This window comes from Petaurus breviceps, unplaced genomic scaffold (genome assembly GCF_028583685.1).
Source record: "Petaurus breviceps papuanus isolate PSGF00001 unplaced genomic scaffold, PetGlider_PUasm1.0 90994, whole genome shotgun sequence".
In the NCBI taxonomy this organism is placed as follows: domain Eukaryota; kingdom Metazoa; phylum Chordata; class Mammalia; order Diprotodontia; family Petauridae; genus Petaurus; species Petaurus breviceps.
In genome coordinates, this window is record NW_027187393.1 from 5,578,508 (window position 1) to 5,600,023 (window position 21,516).

General features: G+C 41.2%; 1 protein-coding gene across 1 annotated transcript in view; it reads left to right on the forward strand.

The window, feature by feature from the left end:
- The window catches only part of CHMP4B (charged multivesicular body protein 4B), a 64,677-nt gene extending 47,390 nt beyond the window's left edge, over nt 1–17,287 (forward strand). The window contains exons 2-5 of the mRNA XM_069077649.1: nt 10,420–10,597; nt 11,746–11,860; nt 13,167–13,293; nt 16,442–17,287. Of these exons, the coding sequence (XP_068933750.1) occupies nt 10,420–10,597; nt 11,746–11,860; nt 13,167–13,293; nt 16,442–16,509 (488 nt within the window). The 3' untranslated portion in view covers nt 16,510–17,287. The remainder of the gene's footprint in view (nt 1–10,419; nt 10,598–11,745; nt 11,861–13,166; nt 13,294–16,441) is intronic.
- The last annotated feature ends 4,229 nt before the right edge of the window (nt 17,288–21,516 follow it).

The window sequence follows — 21,516 nt, forward strand, 5'->3', positions numbered from 1 at the left end:
AGTGCTAGGGATAAAATAAGAAGAAAAAAAACCCATAGTGCCTGCCCTCTAGGAGTTTATAATCTAATGGGGGAAGACACCACAGAAAAGGAAGCTAAAAGGGGGAGGGGCAGAGGGTACTTTAAGTGGGGGTCATGATGATGGTGAAGGTGAAACCGAGAGCAGTGCAGCTGATGGTAACTGAAGACTTGGCCGGGCTTCTAGAATGTCTTTAAAGGGAACTTTTGGCAGGTTTTTGCTCCCTTCTCTAATCCTCCAGTCTGAGGGACAGAAGCAGCCAACGGTCCCAGTGATATGACATTTCCAAAGGTGGAAGATGTGAAGAGGGTTCTCCCAACACTTACTTATTAGGGTTCTCTTTATGTGGGCAGATGCAAAGGAATTAGGTTTTTTCACTCTCAGGGAGGTCAGAAAAAGCACATGTGGAGACTTGAGAGCATCCAAAGAAAGTAGTTTTAAAGTAGAAAGTAGAGCAGTATGGATTGTGTACATAATATGAAAAAGGCTTCCCGGAGTCCTGTCTTCTGTCATTCTTTATTTCAACCAGCTTAACCCCTTCCCCATATTTTTAGAGATTTTTACTTTTGTTCTTCATTCATTGTAAACTGAGAAGATAGGACTGGCCTAGTTTCTTGAGCACTGAATTGTAATTTGGAGGTTTGTGGAAGTGTATTGCTTTGGTCTCTATATCTCATTGACTTTAGCAGAATAAGAGTGTTTTTTTTTTTTTAAGCAATCAGGGTTAAGTAACTTGTTCAAGGTTACACGGCCAGTTATTTCTGGGTGTGGTGCTGAGTATCTGGGCCCAGATTTGATCCCCAGGTCGTCCCGACACTGGAGCCGGTGCTCTTACTCGCTGAGCCACCTGGCTGCCCCTAAGCCATCGTTGTTAAGTAACTTGCTCAAGGTTACATGGTCAGGTGTTTCTGGGTGGGTGCTAAGTGTCTGAGCCCAGATTTGATCCCCAGGTCATCCTGACACTGGAGTTGGTGCTCTTACTTGATGTGCTACCTGGCTGCCCCAGAGTGTTTTCTGACAAGTGTGGTTGGTCAGCCAAAGAGGAAAGATAGAATGCCCATTTTGGGCCTGGTATAGGGCATGTCAAATAATGAAAGTAATAATCCTGAACATCTGCCCAGTGCGTAATTTTTATAAAGTGTACTGATAGATGTTCTTAATATTTTCTTTATGATCCTGTGGTAGCCAGGACAAGTATAATGCCATTTTGCTAGAGAGAAAATTAAGACTGAAAGATGGGGAATGACCTGCTGCAAGTCTAGCAGAGTGACAGAGCTGAGTTAAATTTGTCTTCTGTCTCCTAGTCTAATGCCCATTCCATTGCATCATGAGGCCCAAAGGAGTAAGAATCCTCTAACAGAGCTGAAATGTACCTTGGAGATCATCTAGTAACAATAGTACTACATATTTGTATAACTATTTGTGGCTACAGAGAGTTTCACATTCATTATTTTATTTGAGTCTCACAAGCACCTTGAGAGGTATAGGTAATAAAAGTAATAATATTTCCAATTATTTCACAAGTTAGAAAACTTAGGCTTAGATGCATGAAGTGATTTGCTCATTGTTACATAACAAATTAATGTCACAGGTAGAGCTAGAACCTAGGTCTCTTGACTTCTGGTCATTTCAGTTCAGCAAATAGCCCAGTGCTCTTTCCATTACAGTATTATACTTTTGATTTTTTTAGATGAGAAAACAGAATTTTTTTTTTTTTTGCTTTTTGGAGGGGGGAAGGCAGGGCGATTGGGGTTAAATGACTTGCCCAAGGTCACATGGCTAGTAAGTGTTAAGTGTCTGAGGCTGTATTTGAACTCAGGTCCTCCTGACTTGAGGGCCGGTACTCTATTCACTGTACCACCTAGCCGCCCTGGAAACAGAATTTTTTAAAAATGGTGGTGCATGTCTGCTAATGTTTTTAAAGTGAGGTACCTATTTTAAGTCAAATATAGTAATATTTGGGAGTACTGATTATCAAGCCTGTTCTTGTCATCTTTGTTCCAACTACAGTGATGTTTTCCCCCTTCCTCAGAATTTTACTGTAACCTCACTTGAACAGAGTAGTATCCAACATTCCTTCTACAGTTGATGAAGCTGGCAGCATCTCCAATTCAGTTCTTGTCATTTACAAACATTTGTTTTCCTGTCACTAAAGTGCTGTAGTTGAGAGTATCCTCTCCAGGCAACAGAGAGCGAGTTAAGGTACCAGAGAAATAGAGATTGTAGAAAGTGATGCTGCGCTGCAAAATCCAGTCAGCTCACATCCAGCCCAACCTCTCCAGCTGTGTGGGAACAAATACAGCCTTGTCTCTGAACGTTTTTCCTAGTGTTTGTTAAGAATGAAGTTTTCCTTTCCTCTTGTGAGCCTTTGAAATGTGTTGTGTTGGGAGAAGACTCAGAGCCAGCAGGTGGATGGAGCCCGGCCTCTAGGCCAGGTTCGGTTTCCACTGACAAGTGTTTGTCAGGAATTACTAGGTATTCCTCAGGCTTGCTTTCTGCTGCTGCCTTTTTGGAACTCAGAAACAAGTCCATCCCTGACCTTTTATTATTCTTTTTTATTTTTTTGCTTTTTGGAGGGGGAAAGACAGGGCAGTTGGGGTTAAGTGATTTGCCCAAGGTCACACGGCTAATAAGTGTTAAGTGTTTGGGGCCAGATTTGAATTCAGGTCCTCCTGACTTCAGGGCCAGTGCTCTATTCATTGTGCCACCTAGCCATTCAATCCCTGACTTTTTAAATGGCAAATAGAATTGGAAATAGATTTTTAGAGATTTAGAGCTGTGAGAGTCATTTGATCATCTGGTCCCATTCCTCATTTTACAGGACAGGATTTTTACAGAGAGGTTTCATTGACTTAGTCATACAGGTAAGAAGTGGGAGAGCTGGAATTTGAACCCAGAGCCTCTAACTTGAAATTCAGGTCTTTTCACTATATGGTACAGCTATTTCTATTCCAGTACAAAAGATTGGAAACTGTGTGGATGGAGAGGCAAGGCATGTCAGGAACACTGAACTGGAGGCAAGAGACTGTATTCAGTCTTTGCAGTTGATACATATGTGTCACCCTGGGCAAGTCAGTTTCCCTTATTTTTTATCATCTGTAAGACAGATTGTAATGGCTCTGCCATTTTTGTCTCTCAAGTAAGTTGTATGGAAAGTTCTATCCAAACTGTATAGTGCTCTAGAAATGAGAACTGTTTTCTATAAAATGAGAGGATTGAGCTAAATAATTTCTAAGGCCCCTTCCTGCTCTGTAATTCTGTAATCTATGATTTTTGTAGGAGTACCTTTTATTTATATAAAATGCTTTATGCTTTTATAATGCTAAAAATATTCAGCATTCAATATACATTTATTAAGAACTTGCTCATAAGTATATGTGGGAAGGGACAACAAACACTATGTTCTCTGTTCTGTGTATATGTAAGGCACATAACTTATTTGATCAAAGACTTTTAGATCTGAAAGAGACCTTAGTTATTCTAATCCAGTCCCAAACTTTGTAATTTAATTAGTCTTCACCTAGGTATGGAAACATTTCTGCTTTTTGTTTTCTTCCCTCTCCTACCATTGAAGATTCATAAAGAATAAAGATTAATATCACTTTTCATTTATTTATTTGTTTTGCATGAGCTTAAATATGGTATATTAAGAGTGTGTAAAAGTAATTGATTGAAATAAGTTTAGGGAAAAAGATTTTCTTTATCCCATGGAGAACTCAATTTGTAATAAAACTAATTCTCAGCCACAACAGTATTTCTTGGAAGTTGGTCCTGGCACAGTATTGTGGAGTCCTTCTTAAAAAGAACTGTTCTGGTTCCATGAAAGATTCTTCAACCCTGATGGGAAGATAATGTATTTCTGTGTTGGCTCTGGGGAGGTTTTTTTGCCCACACAAGGCAGAAGACTATGAGTCCCTTGAAGTTCTCACACTGACACTACAAAATGCCTGGTGATTGACAGGTCAGACTGCCAATCTGTTGGCTGCCAATCTTCACTTAGCCTCTGCTGTGCCTACATCCCAGCAGTGATGGAGTGGTAAGTGTTGGGGTCAGGCATTTGTGAATTCCAGATGAAAATTTAAAATAGTCAGCTCATATTGAAAAATTATGTTCTTGAATGTTATTGTCTGTGGGACACTTTGAGCTTTCCCTATAACAATACATCTTGAATTAAAATCCTTATGTATCACTGAAAGGGAAATTTTCTGGATTAAAATACAGATTTCTGAAAAGTAATATTAAAGGGGTCCTTTGTTTTTACCCTTAGAGTGTTTCCTAGCCCTGATCCTAGCTCATTGGTGGTACCTTTTATTACCCCTTTCCTATTAGTAGTCCCTACCTGGCCTCTGAGAATTTCCTTGCCCATCCCTTTTCTGCTTTCTAGTTCTCTTGTGCTCAGCCTGGATCTCTTCTTCTAGTTAGGCAGTTAGATGGTCCAGTGGATAGAGCTCAGGACCTGAAGTCTGGAAGACCTGAGTTTAAATTCCTCCTCAAACATTTCTAGCTGTGTCGCCTTGGGCAAGGTGTTTAACCTCTACCTTAGTTTTCTCAACTGCAAAATGGGTTCAGTAATAGCACCTACCTTCCAGGGTTGTTGTGAGGACCAAATAAGATAGTATTTGTAAAGTGTTTAGCAGAGTATGGGGCACATATGCTTAACAGATGCTTGTTCCCTTCCCTCTCCCCCACTCGCATTTCATACATTTGAGACAAGGCTAGGTTTTTTAAAGAGGACTTTGCTTTGCAACTAAGGAAAAGGAGCAAAGAAAACAGGCTCTGGCTAGATAAATTATAGGTATCTAAACCTGAACTGTTCCTAATCTAGCCATATATGACCAACACTAGCCACACATTCTCATTCATCTTTGCCTAGCATGTGACTAGATATCTTGCACATTGACTTGACAGGAGGCCTAGATTGCTGTTTCCTGCCCGTGGTTCAATCGTAATTTCCCATTGCCTTCTGCTTGTAAGTTGATCTTATGAGTGGTTCCTCTCTAACCAGCTTCTTGGGTTAGTACTTCTTGTCTCTCTTAGCCCCCAGCGTTCTCAAGACTAGGCCTGTCTTTTTCTTCTGTGGGTAATTTGGGAGGTAGTTGTGAAGAGGCAAGCGCTGGATAAATCTCATGGGCGTCCTGGAGAATCCGTTAACTATTCTCTGACCAAGTCACTAAGGTTTATTCAGTATCTTCAGTTGGTTACTCGTTTCAGGATTCATACGGCAATACTTGTCTGTAACTTTTTTTTGTGTGTGTGTAGGCTTTGTCTCTTTGCTTTAATTCACATTGTTACTGGAAAAATAGTTTCAATGCTCTCTTTAACCTTCCTCTCTCTGCTGCTGATGTGGGCTGTTCCCTATATGAATTCAGTTTGATTACCTTCTCCCACCTCCAACCTCCTAGTCATTCCCCACTATTTATTACCTTTTCAAAATCACTTAAGTCTGTCTTTGCCACATCACATTCTAGAAGATTGTTGATTTCTTTAAAAAAAAATTTTCTGTATGCCCTAAACTGGTTAATAGAGAGGGCTCGAAAGATTGAGGCATTGACTGAAGATCTCTCCAGTTGCTTTTTAAAAATTTTTTTTGCTTTAGTAACATTTATTTAACAGATGTTTCCTAAGCTCCCTAGAATTTGTAAAACTATGCTGGGGATGTGCTGGGATAATAGTCAGGCTGTTAGTAAGTATTTATTAAATACCTACTGTGTGCCAAGTGGAGGCAGCTAGGTGGCTTAGTGGATAGAGCCTGGAGTCAGGAAGACCTGAATTCAAATCTGGCCTCATATACTTACTAACTATAGATTTGGAAGATAGATAAAACAACAAACCATAATGCCATAAGCATTTATTGAGTACATACTGTGTATAGAGTTGTCATGGGGTGGTTGGTGGTTTGATTCAGAATCAAGGTCTGGGCTCAAATCCCTCCTGAGATGGCCTGTGTGACCCTGGGCAGGTCATTGAGTGGGGCTTCAGTTCCTTTATCTGCAAAATGAAGATACTATTATCTCACAGGGTTTTTATTAAGTCCAAATGAGATATTGTATGAAAAGTGCTTAGAAAACTTTAGAAGTGGAATATAAAGGTCATTTGTGAAATAACTATGACATATAAGTAACTGTAATTCACAAAATAACTCATTGATATTATCAGCACAAAAACGTTATATCTGCTTTGTACAATATTCCTTTTATGGCTTTTTTCTATGTAGATATTAGAGGCCTTGGTAAAGTCATGAAGTCACCATCTGGAGACTAATGTTGATATCAAGATGGCTTGAGTTGATTTTACTGTAAGACCTTTACCTGATGTTTATTGCAAATATTTTTCTCAATTTGTTTCTTATATACTGCTTTTTGTAATAAATATATTTCTTTTAAATATACTGCTTTGTGCAAAATCTTTTATAATCATACCCATCATTTTTGTCTCCAGTGATTTTTCTCCCTGTTTGTTTGATAAAATGTTTATAGGAAGTGAAATCATTTATTATAAAAATCTCTCCAGATCTTCACTTTTAGGTTTGTCCCTAAATGCCCTTGAGCATTGTCTTAGATTGGGTATCTTACCAAGCTTTCTTTAAACTGGTTTTTCCTTCTACTGTTCTTTGAGATGATGGACTTCATCCTTTTCCTCTATTTTTCTCTCCTTAAGATTGGACAAATGGAATTTACTTTCTGAGCCAGTGTTGCCATTAGCTGCTGTATACTTCTGCTTGTTGAGTATATCAGTTGTTATATTTTTAGACTCGTTTGGTCTAGTCGTTATGGCAAATGATTTACATTGGTTCAATTTGTGTATGAAATTGTTGTAATCCATATTGATGTCCTTAGTCCTTCATCCATTTTTCATTTTTCAGCATCAAAAACTTCTTTAAATAGGTCAAGTTAGGGGCGGCCAGGTAGCACAGCGAGTAAGAGCACCAGCTCCAGTGTCGGGATGACCTGGGGATCAAATCCAGGGTCACATACTTAGCACCGCACCCAGAAATAACTGACCGTGTAACCTTGAGCAAGTTACTTAACCCCGATTGCTTTAAAAAAAAATAGGTCAAGTTAAGAGTTTTAATTGCACATCATATCTTTTTCCCATTCTTTTTCTAGCTCTGTATTAATTTTGATCCTTGCTGTGACAAATCAAGGATCTGACTATATCCAAGCAGCCGATTCAGAAATGATTCCTACATTGGGAACAAGTAATATCTTGTCTGTTCAAATATAATCAGTTTCATTTTTTATGTTACTTAGTGCTCACCATGTCCTATGCTTTACAGTTATTTTCTTGAAGGAAGTGTTCATGAAAGATAATACGTTGTATGTATGAAGCCTCTATGTAATCTATAAATCTTTGATTTTCTGAACCCTGTTTTCTAACATATTTTCTCCATTGCCCTCAGCTTGCAGTTGAAGTCTTCTAGTACCAAATATATATATATCAGTTTAATTTGGAGGATTTTATTGAGTTCTTCATAGAATTTCTCTGCATCTTCATCCTCTAACAGATATTGGCATAATCTGAAGTTACTTTTGTGCTGGTCTTTTGCAAATCATTATCATGAGCACCTGTAACAGATGACCACATGCAATGATGCTTCTTACCTCTTTGTACACGATTAAACAAACTCTACCAACTTCTTTCTTTGCTTTTCCAGAGAGAATCCATAAGGAAGGATTTCCATTTAGCCTCAACTCCTTTTATCTTTTGGTTTCGTTTATAGTGGGAATGCCAAGATGGATAAATTTCGGTTCTTCTAGTAGCACTCCTGCTTCTTGGCTATTTGACAAACGTCGAACATTTACAGTGCCTACTGTGTGCATGTTTATAGGTGGTCTCAAAACTGTTTGATTCTTAGCATGCTCTAGCACTGTTTTTTTTTTCCCTTAGACTGGCAAGGCAGACTCAGTGACACACTGCCTGAGACTGGTGGCCTTTTTGTATTTTTCTTTATTTTATGGGTTTCCGTGGTCAAATAATTCATCCCTAAGTGGCCAACCTACTGGTGATGAATGTCTCTTCATGCTTAGCTGAACAGTTCCTTGGAAACCAAACAGTCTTTTGCTCAGACTGTACTCAAAACCTCTCTAGGATGATAGAACCTAACACATCTTAGAGCCTTTGAGTCATATCCACACACTGATGAAGAATTGGAATAGGATTTGGAAGAACTTCACATATTCATTGGATTCTGTTCTATGGGCTTTGTGGTGTTCTATTAGTGGTTTGTTTTTTTGTTCTGTAATTGACGAATGTCATCTAGCATGAACATTTCCAAATACACAGAAGAACAGAAGAGGAGGATTGTATATGAAACCATGGCCTATGTTACATACAGCTAGTATTTTTAAAAGAATGAAATAAATTCAACACTTTGGTTCTAAAACTGCTCTGCTTGTCTGTGTCTCCTTCTGGACTTCCTGTGCATTTTAACCATACTACAGTTTTCTTCCCCTTTTTTTTTTCTTTCCTTCCTGTGCATTTTAAACATACCACAGTTTTCTTCCCTTTTTTCTTTTTTGGTACTCTTTTAACTAGGTCCACTTTCCCTCCCATATGCCCCTTCTCTAAATTAAAAAAAGGACAAAAAAGTCCAAAACCCTCCCTGGTGACATATAATCATAGTTAAGCAGAGCAAATCCATACTTTGACCATGTCCAAGATGAGCCCTCCATCCCTCTGTCAGATGGTTTTAACATGCTTCATCAGTCCTCTACTGCATTGATCTAAGTTCTCAAATCTTTCAAAGTTGTTTTTCTTTACAGTGTTATAGTTATTGCATAAATTGTTCTCCTGGTTTTGCTCTTTTCAGTCTGCATCAGTTCATTTGTCTTCTCGGTTTTCTCAGAATCTTTCACTTTTATAATTTCTTTTTTTTTGTTTGTTTGTTTTTGCTTTTTGGAGGGGGGAGGCAGGGCAATTGGGATTGTGACTTTTTTTTTTTTGCTTTTTTGGAGGGGGGAAGGGCAGGACAATTGGGGTTAAGTGACTTGCCCAAGGTCACATGGCTAGTTTTTGTGTTAAGTGTCTGAGGCCAGAGTTGAACTGAGGTCCTCCTGACTCCAGGGCCGGTGTTCTATTCATTATTCACTTAGCCACCCCACACTTTGTAATTTCTTGCAGAGCAGTAATGTCACATTATAATTTGTTCAACCATTTCCCAATTGAACCCCTTAATTTCCAATTCTATGATACACCAAAAAGGTCTGCTATAAATATTTTTGTACATGTGGTTCCTTTTCCTTTCTCTTTGATCTCTTAGGGATAAGATGCCTAGTAATGGATTCCTAAGTCAAAGGGTGTGCACAGTTTCGTGGCTTGTTAGGAGTACCAATTCACAGTTCCAACAATGTGTTAGTGTACCTGTCTTCCCTTGGCTCCAATAATTACCTTTTTTTATCTTTGCCAATTTAATGAGTGTGAGATTCTCTGTTTTGCTTTTTTTCAGTTACTATTTATTGAAATCTGCGCCTTGTTTTTATTTATTTATTTATTTGGCAAGGTTGGAGTGGGAGGAGTGGAAGGTGCCAGCAGCTTCAGTTTGTATGGGTATTGAGAGTGGCTCTCTGCGTCCCTGCTATAAGTCAGCAGAGTATCATATAGATTGTGGCCTTCCTGTTGAATGAAACTAATTGTTTAAAAAAAACCATGTCTTAGGTTTTACTCCTCTTCCAAATACTTATTGTCATAAAGTTGATAACAATGTAGAATATTAGGGCGAGATCCATGGGCTCCTCTTGTCAGCTGTTCCCGTCAGCTCCCTTTTTTATTGTGCAGAAGGGTAGTCATCTGCAGAACTGGAGATTTTGCGGTTTGTGCTTCACAGGTTGTTCCGTATAGATGCCCAGTCAGTTCTCAGTACCAATCCTTATGCAGACTCTTCATTTTTTTAAGACAGAGTTTCCTGTTTATCCCTACCGTTTTGTTCCCTCTCTCTAAACCAGCTCTCTGTCCATAATAAAAGTTTTCTCCCCAGTCCTGTGATGACTTTTTTCCTTAATAGCCGTTGATGTACAACTCTGTCAAAGCCTTTTAAAAAGAGCCTAAATAAGTTATAGCTAATAATTCCCCTTTATGTACATTACTATCTACCTCTTAAAATAATGTCAGTACATCTATCAGATATGATTTTGTCTCATAGAAGTCATTGGACAGGGAATTCACTTTGAGGGCTTAATCACAATGATGATGTTTTCATCTGGTTAAGCAATTCTCTTCTCATCCCCCACCCTCCTTTCTATCAATGCTGATTTTATTATAACTTCAGTAAAGAAACAAAAGATAATCTAGGTTTGGACATGTTTTCTACAGCTTTTGTCCCACAGAGTGTGATTGATTAAGCTGTAGTGTAGCCCTTTTAGATGATGATTTTTTTCAAACTCTGCTTTCTTCTCTCTTGTTCAGCTGCCCTTCAAGCACTCAAGCGCAAGAAGAGGTACGAGAAACAGCTGGCCCAGATTGATGGTACATTGTCGACAATCGAATTTCAAAGGGAAGCCCTTGAGAACGCCAACACTAATACTGAAGTACTCAAGAACATGGGTTATGCTGCAAAAGCCATGAAGGCCGCCCATGACAACATGTAAGCTACCCATGTGGGGAGTGCATGCATTCAGAAAGTCTCTTCTGCTCCCTACGTCTCAGTTTCCTTATCCATAAAAGAAGACAGTTGGGTTAGATGATCTCTAAGGGCTCTCCTAGCTCTAATGTCCATATGCTTCAACTGTAATTCCATAGTAGCACCTCATTTATCTAGCATTGTTGGGCATAGTTCTGAAGCTTACCCCTTAACTTAGTCCCCAAGGTTTTTATCTTAACCTTTTTTTAATGCAAAAATATTCAACATGTATTGTAGATTCCCTGACTTTTGCAATAGATCATGGAAACAGAATTTCTCCTTTTCTTGATGTCTCAAGTTTACCATTTATGCATATATACAGCTGTCCTGGATGCCCCTACATTATTTGTCCTTCACTAAATGGCCCCAGATTGTTGAATTTCTTAAGTTCATAGTTTTCCCGTGTCTTCCCTCAGAGCAAAGCTATCAGGAGTTATTATTTCTCCCTGCTGTGATAAATGCCTGCTTGTTAGAACTTTGTGATATAACCTCTAAGTAAAGGCTTGTTGAAGGGGCTTTCCTGTTCTAAAAAGGAGAGGTTACTGGATAAATTAGGTATTAACATTTGTGTTAGTTAACTATATAAAATATTTTGTGTGGTTTTTTTTCTTTTCAAACCATAGAGTGGATTTGGGGGCCATCTAGGTTTTCTGGGCATGACTGTATTTTAATGGTTAGGTGATGGTTCTGCCTGTTTCCCAGTATTAAGAATTACTTTTGGGGGTGGCCAGGTGGCTCAGTGAGTAAGAGTACCAGCTCCAGTGTCGGGATGACTTAGATCAAATCCGGGCTCAGATACTCAGCACCACACCCCGAAATAACTGGCCGTGTAACCTTGAGCAAGTTACTTAACCCCAATTGCTTTAAAAAAAAATAAAAAAAAAAGAATTACCTTTGGTCTGTAAAATGAAAGAAAACTAACATTCTCAAAGAGGTTTTTCAGAGTAAGGAATTATAGTTTGTTGGAAAGAGGTGGAGTGGGGACATAGTCTATGCCAGAGAAATTGGGTTCTCACTTTCTAGTAATTAAGGGTCCCCTATGAGAGCCACTCAGACCCTGTTGTGTGTGTGTGTGCCTTGACTGACATGGTATGTGTATCATTTGTTTAAAGGGATATTGATAAAGTAGATGAGCTAATGCAGGACATTGCTGACCAGCAGGAACTTGCAGAGGAGATATCTACAGCTATTTCCAAACCTGTAGGATTTGGGGAAGAGTTTGATGAGGTAAGTGACTTGACACTAATCTTTTCTATAAAGTGAACAAGTTCAAACTCTTCTGTAGCTCTCCAGTAGGTTTACAGACTTTCCAGCTTGCCTCAGACATGATTGCTTTTCTTTTCCAGAGGCTAAGATCAGGGGAACAAATATCTCTTCCCCCTCGAAAACATTTAGGTGAGGTCTGGTCGATTTCTTCCAGTTCTAGAATTGTCAGAAAGCTTACTGCTCCCTGAGTATAAGCTCTAAGGTCCAAGGGTCTTCTCAGGAGCTGCCTGCCAGGTACATTGGAGTGATTTGGGAATGCGTGTTTCTTGACCTTTTCAGGAAAGCAGAAGTGCATTGTAAAGCGAATCATTGTGCCTCAGATTGAGCAGTGCTAAAGGCCAGATTTTATCTCATGCACATAGGGCATCATAGCATCCATCTTTTCTGTGACATAGAAAGCCGAGGTGTAGCTGTAAGACTTTTCCCTCAATACTTATGTTTTCATGCTGGGTGGCTATAGTTCCATGTAACTCAGAAGACATTAAGTACTTAGTGCATGCCAGGTTTTAGACCCTAGGTATACACCAGGACAAAAATGAAATAGTCTCTGCCCTCAGAGAGGTTACGTTCTAGTGGGGGGATACAGTCTTGTGCAGAGATAAATAAATATAAATAAGGTCATTGAAGGAGAGTGAGAACTAGCAGGAGGTGGGGGTAGGGAGATAAGGCAAAGCTTGTAGGAAGTGCCAGCTTTGAGGGAAGCTAAGTATCTTAAAAGTCATTGATGGGGCCACTAGGTGATGCAGTGAATAGAGCACCAACCCTGGAGTCAGGAGGACCTGAGTTCAAATCCAACCTCGGACACTTGACACTTAACTAGCTGTGTGACCTCAGGCAAGTCGTTTAACCCCAATTGTCTTGCCTTTCCCCCTCCCCCCAAAAAAAGTCAGTGATAAGAAGGGATCAGTTTTAGAGAAGCACAGAGAGAGACGACACGTTGAGTTTGGGAAGTGGCTTACTCATCAGTCGGTCTGACTGAATTGTAGAGTGCATACAGGAAACGAGTGTGAAGGCAGATGGAAAGTTCAGCTGGAGTCAGGTTGTGGAGGACTTTATATGTCAGACTGAGGATTTTACAACTTATTCTACAGGCAATAAGGAGCCACTGTAGGTTTTTGAGTCAAGATAGACCTGTGTCTTCCACTCACCTCTCTCTTGAACAGCAGGCAGCAACATTTGGACAGGGAGGCATCAGGTCTGAAGAGATGCAGTCTGGGGCTGGGACTTCTGTGCTGATGCATTTCACTCTTGTATTTCCTTCTTTCAGGATGAGCTCATGGCAGAACTAGAGGAACTAGAACAGGAAGAACTAGACAAAAATTTGCTGGAAATCAATGGTCCAGAAACAGTCCCGCTCCCAAATGTGCCCTCGATAGCACTACCATCCAAGCCAGGTAAGCACTGCCACAGTGTGTGGTTTAAATAGCACCTCAAGTACCTTCTTGTCTCATTTCATGGTCTCCTGAGCTTGGTCCGTCCACAAATGCCACGTCAGGATTGACATTCTAAGAAGCAGGCACCTGGAGGTCTCTGTTTTGCATGTGGTTTTCTCCCATGATGTTAGACAGATTTAGCTCTGTATTTATATCTTAGTCATAATTCCTTCTTGGACATGGTGCCAAGTAAGAGAAATTTTTGGCCAAAGGTGGAACACTGGGGAATTTCCATGGAACATTGGGTTCAGGATGGTCCTTTGCAGGAGTGGTGGCATTTTCATGGGCTGGAAATGCTTAGGCTCCAGAAATAACTCCTGTGGAAAAGGGAGATTGGAGCAATTGAGGCCATTTCAAAGGCCTGGTTAATGAAGTACCCAGTTGATCATCATGACGTGAGAGTAGCACTGGGCTGGGAATTAGGAGAACCGAGTTCTAGTTCTGACTCTTAGAAATAGGTTTTGCGTGACTTCACCTGTATAATGGGCATCATATTGCTAACCTTCTAAATGGGTAAGGGAGGGGCTAGAGGAAGGGAGGAATTTGGAACTCAGACTGGAAAAAATATATTAAATACACACACACACACAATCAATTAAGTGCCTACTACATACAAGAAACTGGTGGTCAGTAGAGTTATAAGGAAAAATGGAACAGAACTTCACTCAGAGTTTTATTGTGGATGTAATTTCTAAAGTGATAAACAAACAGAAGAGAATTTGAGAAGGGAGAGAAAACTTTGTGAATTGGAGCCAGGAGAGAAAAGAAGCAGTTGCCCAATTCTCAGTCTATGATAATAATCCCTGTTGGAGGTGATGAACGTCTGAATTCAGATGGTAGCTATGTGAATACAGAGGAGGGGAGAGGTGCAAGAGAGAGATGAATCTCGACCTCCTTAGCAAGATGGGCCATTGCTAGCTGGTTGAACGTAAGGGATTTGGGAGAGTAAGGTGAATGTCTGATTGCCAGCCGAGGTGCTGGAAAGATAGTGATGCTAGCAACAAAGATAGGGAAGTTGGAAGGAGAAATGGGTTGGGGGCAAATATAATTTATTCTGCTTTGGACATGTGGAATTTGAAATGTATGTAGGATACCCAGGTAGAGACACCAGCTGCCAGCTAGTCTGTAGGACTGAAGCTTATCAGTTCACTAATTACTCTTTTCCCCATTCAAGACTCAGATTATTCACATGTAAAATGAAAGGGGTTAGACCAGGGGTGGGGAACCTGTGGCTTCAAGGCCACATGTGGTCATCTAGGTCCTCAGGTACGACATTTTGACTGAGTCCACATTTTACAGAACAAATTTTGTTATTAAGGGGATCTGTTCTGTGAAGTTTGGATTCAGTCAAAAGGGTGCACTTGAGGACCTAGAGGGCCATATATGGCCTTGAGGCTACAGGTTCCCCACCCTTGGGTTAGACAGTGATTTCCCTTTTTTTTTCCCCAGTTAACAAGCATTTATTTTTTTTCCTCCCATTCCTCTTAGTTTTAAAGGGGGAAGAATACCCCTTACAACAAATATATGTAGTCAAGCAAAGCAAATTCTCATATTCTCCATGCCCCAAAATGTAGCATAGACCATCATCAGGCCTCCAGGATCAGGGTTGATTGTTCATTTAGCAGAGATTTTAAGTCTTTCAAAGTTATTTGTCTTTACGGTGTTGTTTAGTAATTTCTGAAGTCCCCTTTAAGCTTTAAATCTTTGCCAAAACCCCAGATGGGGTCCGAAAGAGTTAGGCATGACTGAAATAACTGCACAACAGCAGTGATCCTCAGCTTTGACATTGTATATATCAGTTCTCAATTCAGAGAAATACTTTTTAGCTGACATTTATGTAATTACAGAATGGATTTTTTTAATGTGATTTTATCTCTCTGTCAGGACAGCCCCCTTCACTTCCCCTCCCCCCCAACTCATCGAGGGACAAAATTGGTCATAATACTGTTTTGTCACTAAGACATAGTGGGGACAGGAATTTGGTTACTCCAGGGGTACCCAGAGACTTCTGCAAAGGGAATTTGAGAGTTGGAAGCCAGTAAAATGGCTCAGAGTGGGGTGGGGTGGGAGGGCCTGAAAGGGTTTCTACCTTCAGTGAGTGCCCTTCTTGCTTTTCCTTGGAGGCCTCAGAGACAGAATTATCCTTTTTGCAAGAGCCAGAATTGCTTGGTCAGCATCTTTGCTATTCCTCTAGCAAGGGGCATGAATTTGTAAAGAAGGCATCAAAAGCAAGCAAATGGATCCATCTGTTTTATTCATTTGGCAGTTAAAAGATTGTGGTACAGTGGCCTGGGGCCTGGTTCTGTTCCTAGTTCTTTAGTCACTATCTGTGTGACTTTGCACAAGTCTTTGCACCTCTGAATCTCAATTTTTCTGTTTCTAAAATAAGACGATCCTTTGTCTTGCCTACCCTTATAAATTGCCATGAGACTCAAATGAGTTATTTGTTGTGAAAGTGCTTTGCAATTGTCAGGCCTGATGAGAAGTTATTCTTTTTGTTCCTGCTACAACTGTGTTCAAGGTATGGCACCGAGGGCAGAACTTCTCCATAGATCTCTTCTTTCACCAAATCCTGCTTCTGGGAATCCAGGTGCCCCAGATAATTTCCAGTGGGGTGCAGGTGTCTGGTGCAGACAGCCACTAGAAAGGGGCAGAGAGCCCTTGGCTTCAGGATTTGTGACAGGAAAAAGCTGGAAAGAAGGCACTATGGGAGTGAACTATCCTCAGTGCCCTCATCTCACACGTTTAAAGAAGGAAATGGATTCCTCCCAGTGAGGGTGAAGTCCCAGAATGAATCATCCTTGACGTCCTAATCACATGATCATTCCTGCCCAATGAAAGCCAGTGGGGAGAAGGGGGGGGCGGGGAGCAGTAGGAGGATGGGTTGAATTGCTTCTCTGCCTCTCTGGCATTTAGGACCAGCTTATCCGAGCAGTGGAGCTGAGCCATTCCGTTCCCCTGGAGCTGGGAACGGGGGAGGAGCTGTTTATATAACCGGGTCTGGTACTGCCCTGGAACCTAGCCCATGTAGGGGAGAAAAGGGAGTTTTTAAAACAAGTAGCTTTTCTTAATATTCGCTTTTCTTCTTCCCTCTTTCCCCCTTTTATAGCCAAGAAGAAGGAAGAGGACGAGGATGAATTGAAAGATCTGGAGAAATGGGCTGCTGAAACTATGTAATCGGTACAGCTCTACGGGCTTGTATAAAAACAGACTCTGGTCACCTGTTGCAGTGGGTGTATGCGTGTGGTGTGGGGGAGGAAAACCATCTTTATCTCTTGGATCTTAACCCAAGGCAGTGGGCCTGCATCGCTGCATACTGGATAGCGTGGTCTGCACCAAGGGGAAGGGGAGCAGCTGGGGGGAGGGGGAAGGGAGTTGCCTGCTGTTTATAATGTTGAATTTCTGTAAAATAAAATGTATTTGCAAATCCAGCATTCAGCTTTTGGACTATGCTAACTCATTGCTGGATCCTCGATTGGAATTTATTGTTCAGAATTGAAATGCTCTTCAAATGTAGTCTTTGTCATTTTAAGTCAGTTGAAATGTCCCACATGCCTTTGTAAGTCTTGTATGACATTTAAAGAGAAGTCATAGGTTTCTTTACTGTGTTCAGCTGTAATAATGCATTTGCTTTTTGGTTCTCTGTAAGCTGTATTTATATCCACTGACTGTCTGACTGCCTTTGTATTTATCACTCCACTCCCACCCTTTTACTCCAGATCACCTTTTCTTTTTAAGTTTGTGAAACTGATTTGAAATGGACAAAGTTCTCTTGGAAGCAGGTGAGATTATTAGAATTAAATTCCGGCTGTACAGTTTTTAACATAGCTCTACAGAAGTGTTCATTGCTGTTTGTGATAACTGATTGATATAACTCATTGGAACATGTGCATACATTTATATTCAGATGAAACTATGGTTTGCACTGTCTATTAAATATCTCGATTAATTTTCACACGTGGCCATTTTGTTCATTTGATCATTTATCATTAGACTGACGATAAAAATTGCCTCCGGCCTCTGAAACTCAGTACAGTGCTGTGTCTGACGGTGTTTCCTGGCAACAAATGGAAGGTGTGAGCCTGGAGCAGGTTTTCTGGGGCCCAGAGTTCTGTTGCTGTGCTTTACCTTGAGATGCTGCACTGCCGAGCCCCTTCTGGGCATGTCTGTAACTAAATAAGCTCTTCTTAAACTCCAGGACCCCAGAGGCTCCTCTGCTTTTCTGCATCACCTCAGCCAATGGGGAAACATGGCAGGATCTGCCTCCAGAAGCTCACTGAGCCGGATATCTCAGGTGTGTCAAAGAAAATGGCTGACCACTTGATGGTGTGTGACAGGCTGATCCCTCCCCCCACCCCCAGTAGCTTCTGCTTAGGCTCTGACCTTATGCCCTAGCATAAAACTGGCCCCACCTCCCCCAGGTGGTTGGAAAAATAGACTTCTTTGAAAAACCAATCTTACTGCTGTCAGCTCTTCTTTTCTTTTCCATCAAAAGGAGAACGACCAGCTGAAGCCTTCTCCGCCACCAGTTGCCACTTGCCTGCTTTGCTGCTGGCCTTGTCTCCCCTGGAGGGCCTTGGGGCAAGAGTTGCAGAAATTGCCTTTTTCCTAAGGTCCTTTTGATCTCAGGACCTGATGATAATCTCTCTCCCGAATGCCATTGTCATTTGGAAGCAGCTGTAACCCAAGGCCCACTGCTTTTGTCATCCAAGCTTGGGGCATGTACAGAAATCCAGTCTGAAGACCAGATGCTGAAAAAGACCCGAAGACCAGATCTTACCTGAGAGAGGTGTAGACAAAGGCTGTGAATTGGTTTAGGAAAGGCTAAACTTGGTAAGGGGCTGCATGAGAGCCAGAGAAAGCGGGTAATGTGATGAAATAAATGATAAAAGCTAGCCGGGCAGGAATTCTCTGCTTTAGGCTCTCAACAAATGTGATTACTCTTTAATCTAATCTTTCAGTGTTTCCTGCTGGTTCTCATGCCAGCTCTGCTGACATGTAACTCTCAGGGTACTAGACTAGACCATTTCTAGAAACATGGACTCAGAACCAATAGGTTTCTCATGATCTCTTAGGCTCCTTCCAGCTCTAACATGCCATTACGTACATAAGCCCTTCTAATACCAATAATAAGTAGCTGACACACATGAAATAGCATTTTTTGCAGAGAGGGCTGTATGCGTGTAATCTCATTTGATCCTCACAATGACCCTAAGAGACAGGTAGGACATTCATTGTTTTCATTTTGCAGCTAAGTAATCTGTGGCTCAGAGGAGTCAAGCCGCTTTCCTGCCATCACACAGCTAGTTCAGTAATGGTGCAGGAACCAGAACCCAAGGCCTTCGGTGTCCATTTCACTAGTTCATCCTGCCTCCTATGCAAGCCCAGACCATACTTAAATTTTCAGTTAGAAACAAGTTGCCCAGGCAACAATTGGCCAAAAGCATCTCCAACCTCAGGCCAAGGGAAGAGATTTAGACTTCTGGCTCTAACCTTTATGAACTCTTGCAAAGTGAAGGCCACTTCTAAGGGCAGAAACAATCCTCGAAGGGTTCTATCCCTAAAAGTCATTTTAATACCCCAATAGATATTTTCATTGACCTAACATTGATTATGGGCATGCTATGTAGAAGGCATTGTTCTAGGCCAGGGGTGGGGGGGGAGGGGTATGGCACTGAAATAAATGAGATACATACAGTCTCTCCCTTCATGGATGTCCATCTAGCAAAGAGAGAAGATTTAGACATAGATAAATCTAATAGAGTAGAATGGGATGAAGGCCTCTAGAGGGAGAAGCAAAGGCTTTCGGCAGCTCAGAAGGAGGGGTGGTCAGAGAAGGCTTCGTGGAGAGGACAGCATCTGAACAAGGCCCAGAGGCTCACTTCCCACATGCAGTTACAGAACAGAGGGTGCAGATATTTTGTATTTTGATGAGTAAATCACAAATTCACACATTTTCAAGGCATTTGAACTCATTAGGAATATTTCTTAATGTGAGACCTAAATTAAGCGTAATACAATTTTTCTCTGATGACTCAGAAGGCCCTTCTGGCTGTTGGTATGTGCCTTGGCACCATTATTTTAATCTTACTTCTCAGTGTGTTATCGATGTGTGGAAGTGCAAATGAAGTGAGGGGGCCAGCAGTTAAACCCTCAGGTAAGCCAGCTTTGATTCTCCGGGGAGCTGAGCATCTGGGGACAGTCTGCACGACCTTGTGCTTCCTTTATTATCTTTTCCAAATGTATAATCAGCCCCTTATTCCTCTCTGGGCTTATATTAGTGACTTGTCTGCATGGCTTTATGATTCTTTTATAATATTTTCCAGGTGGAAAAAACAGTCCTTTCAGCCTCTTTAGTCCCATATTGGTGGCTGCTTGCATGGCTTGATGCTTCTGTTATCCTTCCCTCTGTCTTGGCTTCTGTGTCTGTACCAGTGTCTTTTGGCCATTTTATGCAAACTGATGCACTGTAATGGGCTCAGGAGGATCTTGACCATATTTCTTCCAGACCCAGGCTTGCTCCTGTCTCCTCGAACACTTCTCAGGGCTCTCTAACTGTGGCCTGGAGACGGGAAAGCGCGGGACGAGTTCGCCAGTCCCCGAACACGTCCTTCGCTCTCCCATCTCCGCGCCTTTGCTCACACTGTTCCCTACGCCTGGAATGCCCTTCCCATCTCTGCCTGTCGACATCCTATGCATCCTTCAAGGCCCAGCTCAAATGTCACCTCCTCTGTGAAGCCTTCTCTGATCTTCTCCCAGCTGGAAGTTACCTCTCTACCTAATTTTCTAGTACTTTATACTCCTTTTATGCATTTATCATTTGTATTATATTTATTTGTGTATATCTAATCTACCCTACAAAATTTTGAGGTCCATGGAACAGTGACCATATCTTAACTTGTATTTGTATCGCTGGAGGGAGCACAACTCACCACACATAGTCGGGTCCTCATGTTTGAAAAATGATGCAATTCTTAGATAATGTCAGCTCACTTATATAATGACAGCTCACATCTGTATTATGGTTACAGAGTACTTGACATACACAATCTCATTTGATCCTCACAGTTATTATACCATTTTACAAATAAGGAAACAGAGGCTCAGAAAGGTCCAGTGACTTTACCAGGAATAAGAGGCTTATACCCACCCAAACCTTAATCAGCTGATTGATTTGCAATGAAGTATGGCATATTTTCATTTCTTGCTGGAAGGCCAGGTCCATGCTGACTTTAGGTAAGGGGATGGAGAAGAAAGATAACACCCCACAATCTCAAGCATAAGGCCATTGGCTTTAGCTGGTATGATCAACATCAGTTCCCACAGGAGGCTCCCAGGGCTAGAATCTTCTAATATATCTAGAATATGGGACCACCATTACTTTGGTTTCAATGACTGATATCCTTGTGGTAGGCAGGAGGAGCCAGTGAGGCTGCTTATAAAAAGGGAGGCATTCATGGTAAGGAAATGTCGATGCCTATTAAACAGTAACAAGGGTCAAACCCAAAGGAGTTGTTATTTCCTCCCTCTTGGATTCTTCTCTACCACTTCAATCTTAGAAGGTTCTGGGAAGAAGAATTGTTGTTAAACCCAACCAGTCCCTGAACTCACAAGTGACCATTATGGGAGCGCCTTACTGAAATCATGGTCATATTATACAGTCTTAGAACCCTAGAAGTGGGAAGAAAGGACTCCTTCCTATGTAGTTAACATGGAAAGTCCTCTCTGTGTGCATTCCACAAAGAAGGGAAAGGAACCACTTCTGTGAGGTGGGGCAAGGGCAATGGAAAGAGCACTGATCTGGAGTCAGGGGGTTCAGATTCCTCGCCACAGAATGACTTGTGTGACCTTAGATAAGTCATTGGCCCTTCCAGGCCTCAGTTTGCTGATTTGTAAAATGAGGGAGTTGTATCAGGAGCCCCTTGAGGTCCCTTCTAGCTCTATAAATATATGATCATATGATGCTTTGTCTAGGCTAGCCCCATCTACTGGACATCATATATAACTTACCTTTGAGACTGAATTAGGACCTAGTATAGAATAAAGTTATTGTAACTTTCTAGTCAAGACTCAGTACATGGCATTGGGGTTCAAAATAAGGGGGCCAAGAAAAGGCACTCTTAAGGCGTTAAGAGTTATGATATATGTCCTTAGCCTCAGACACCAGGGTTGTGACTTAGGAAC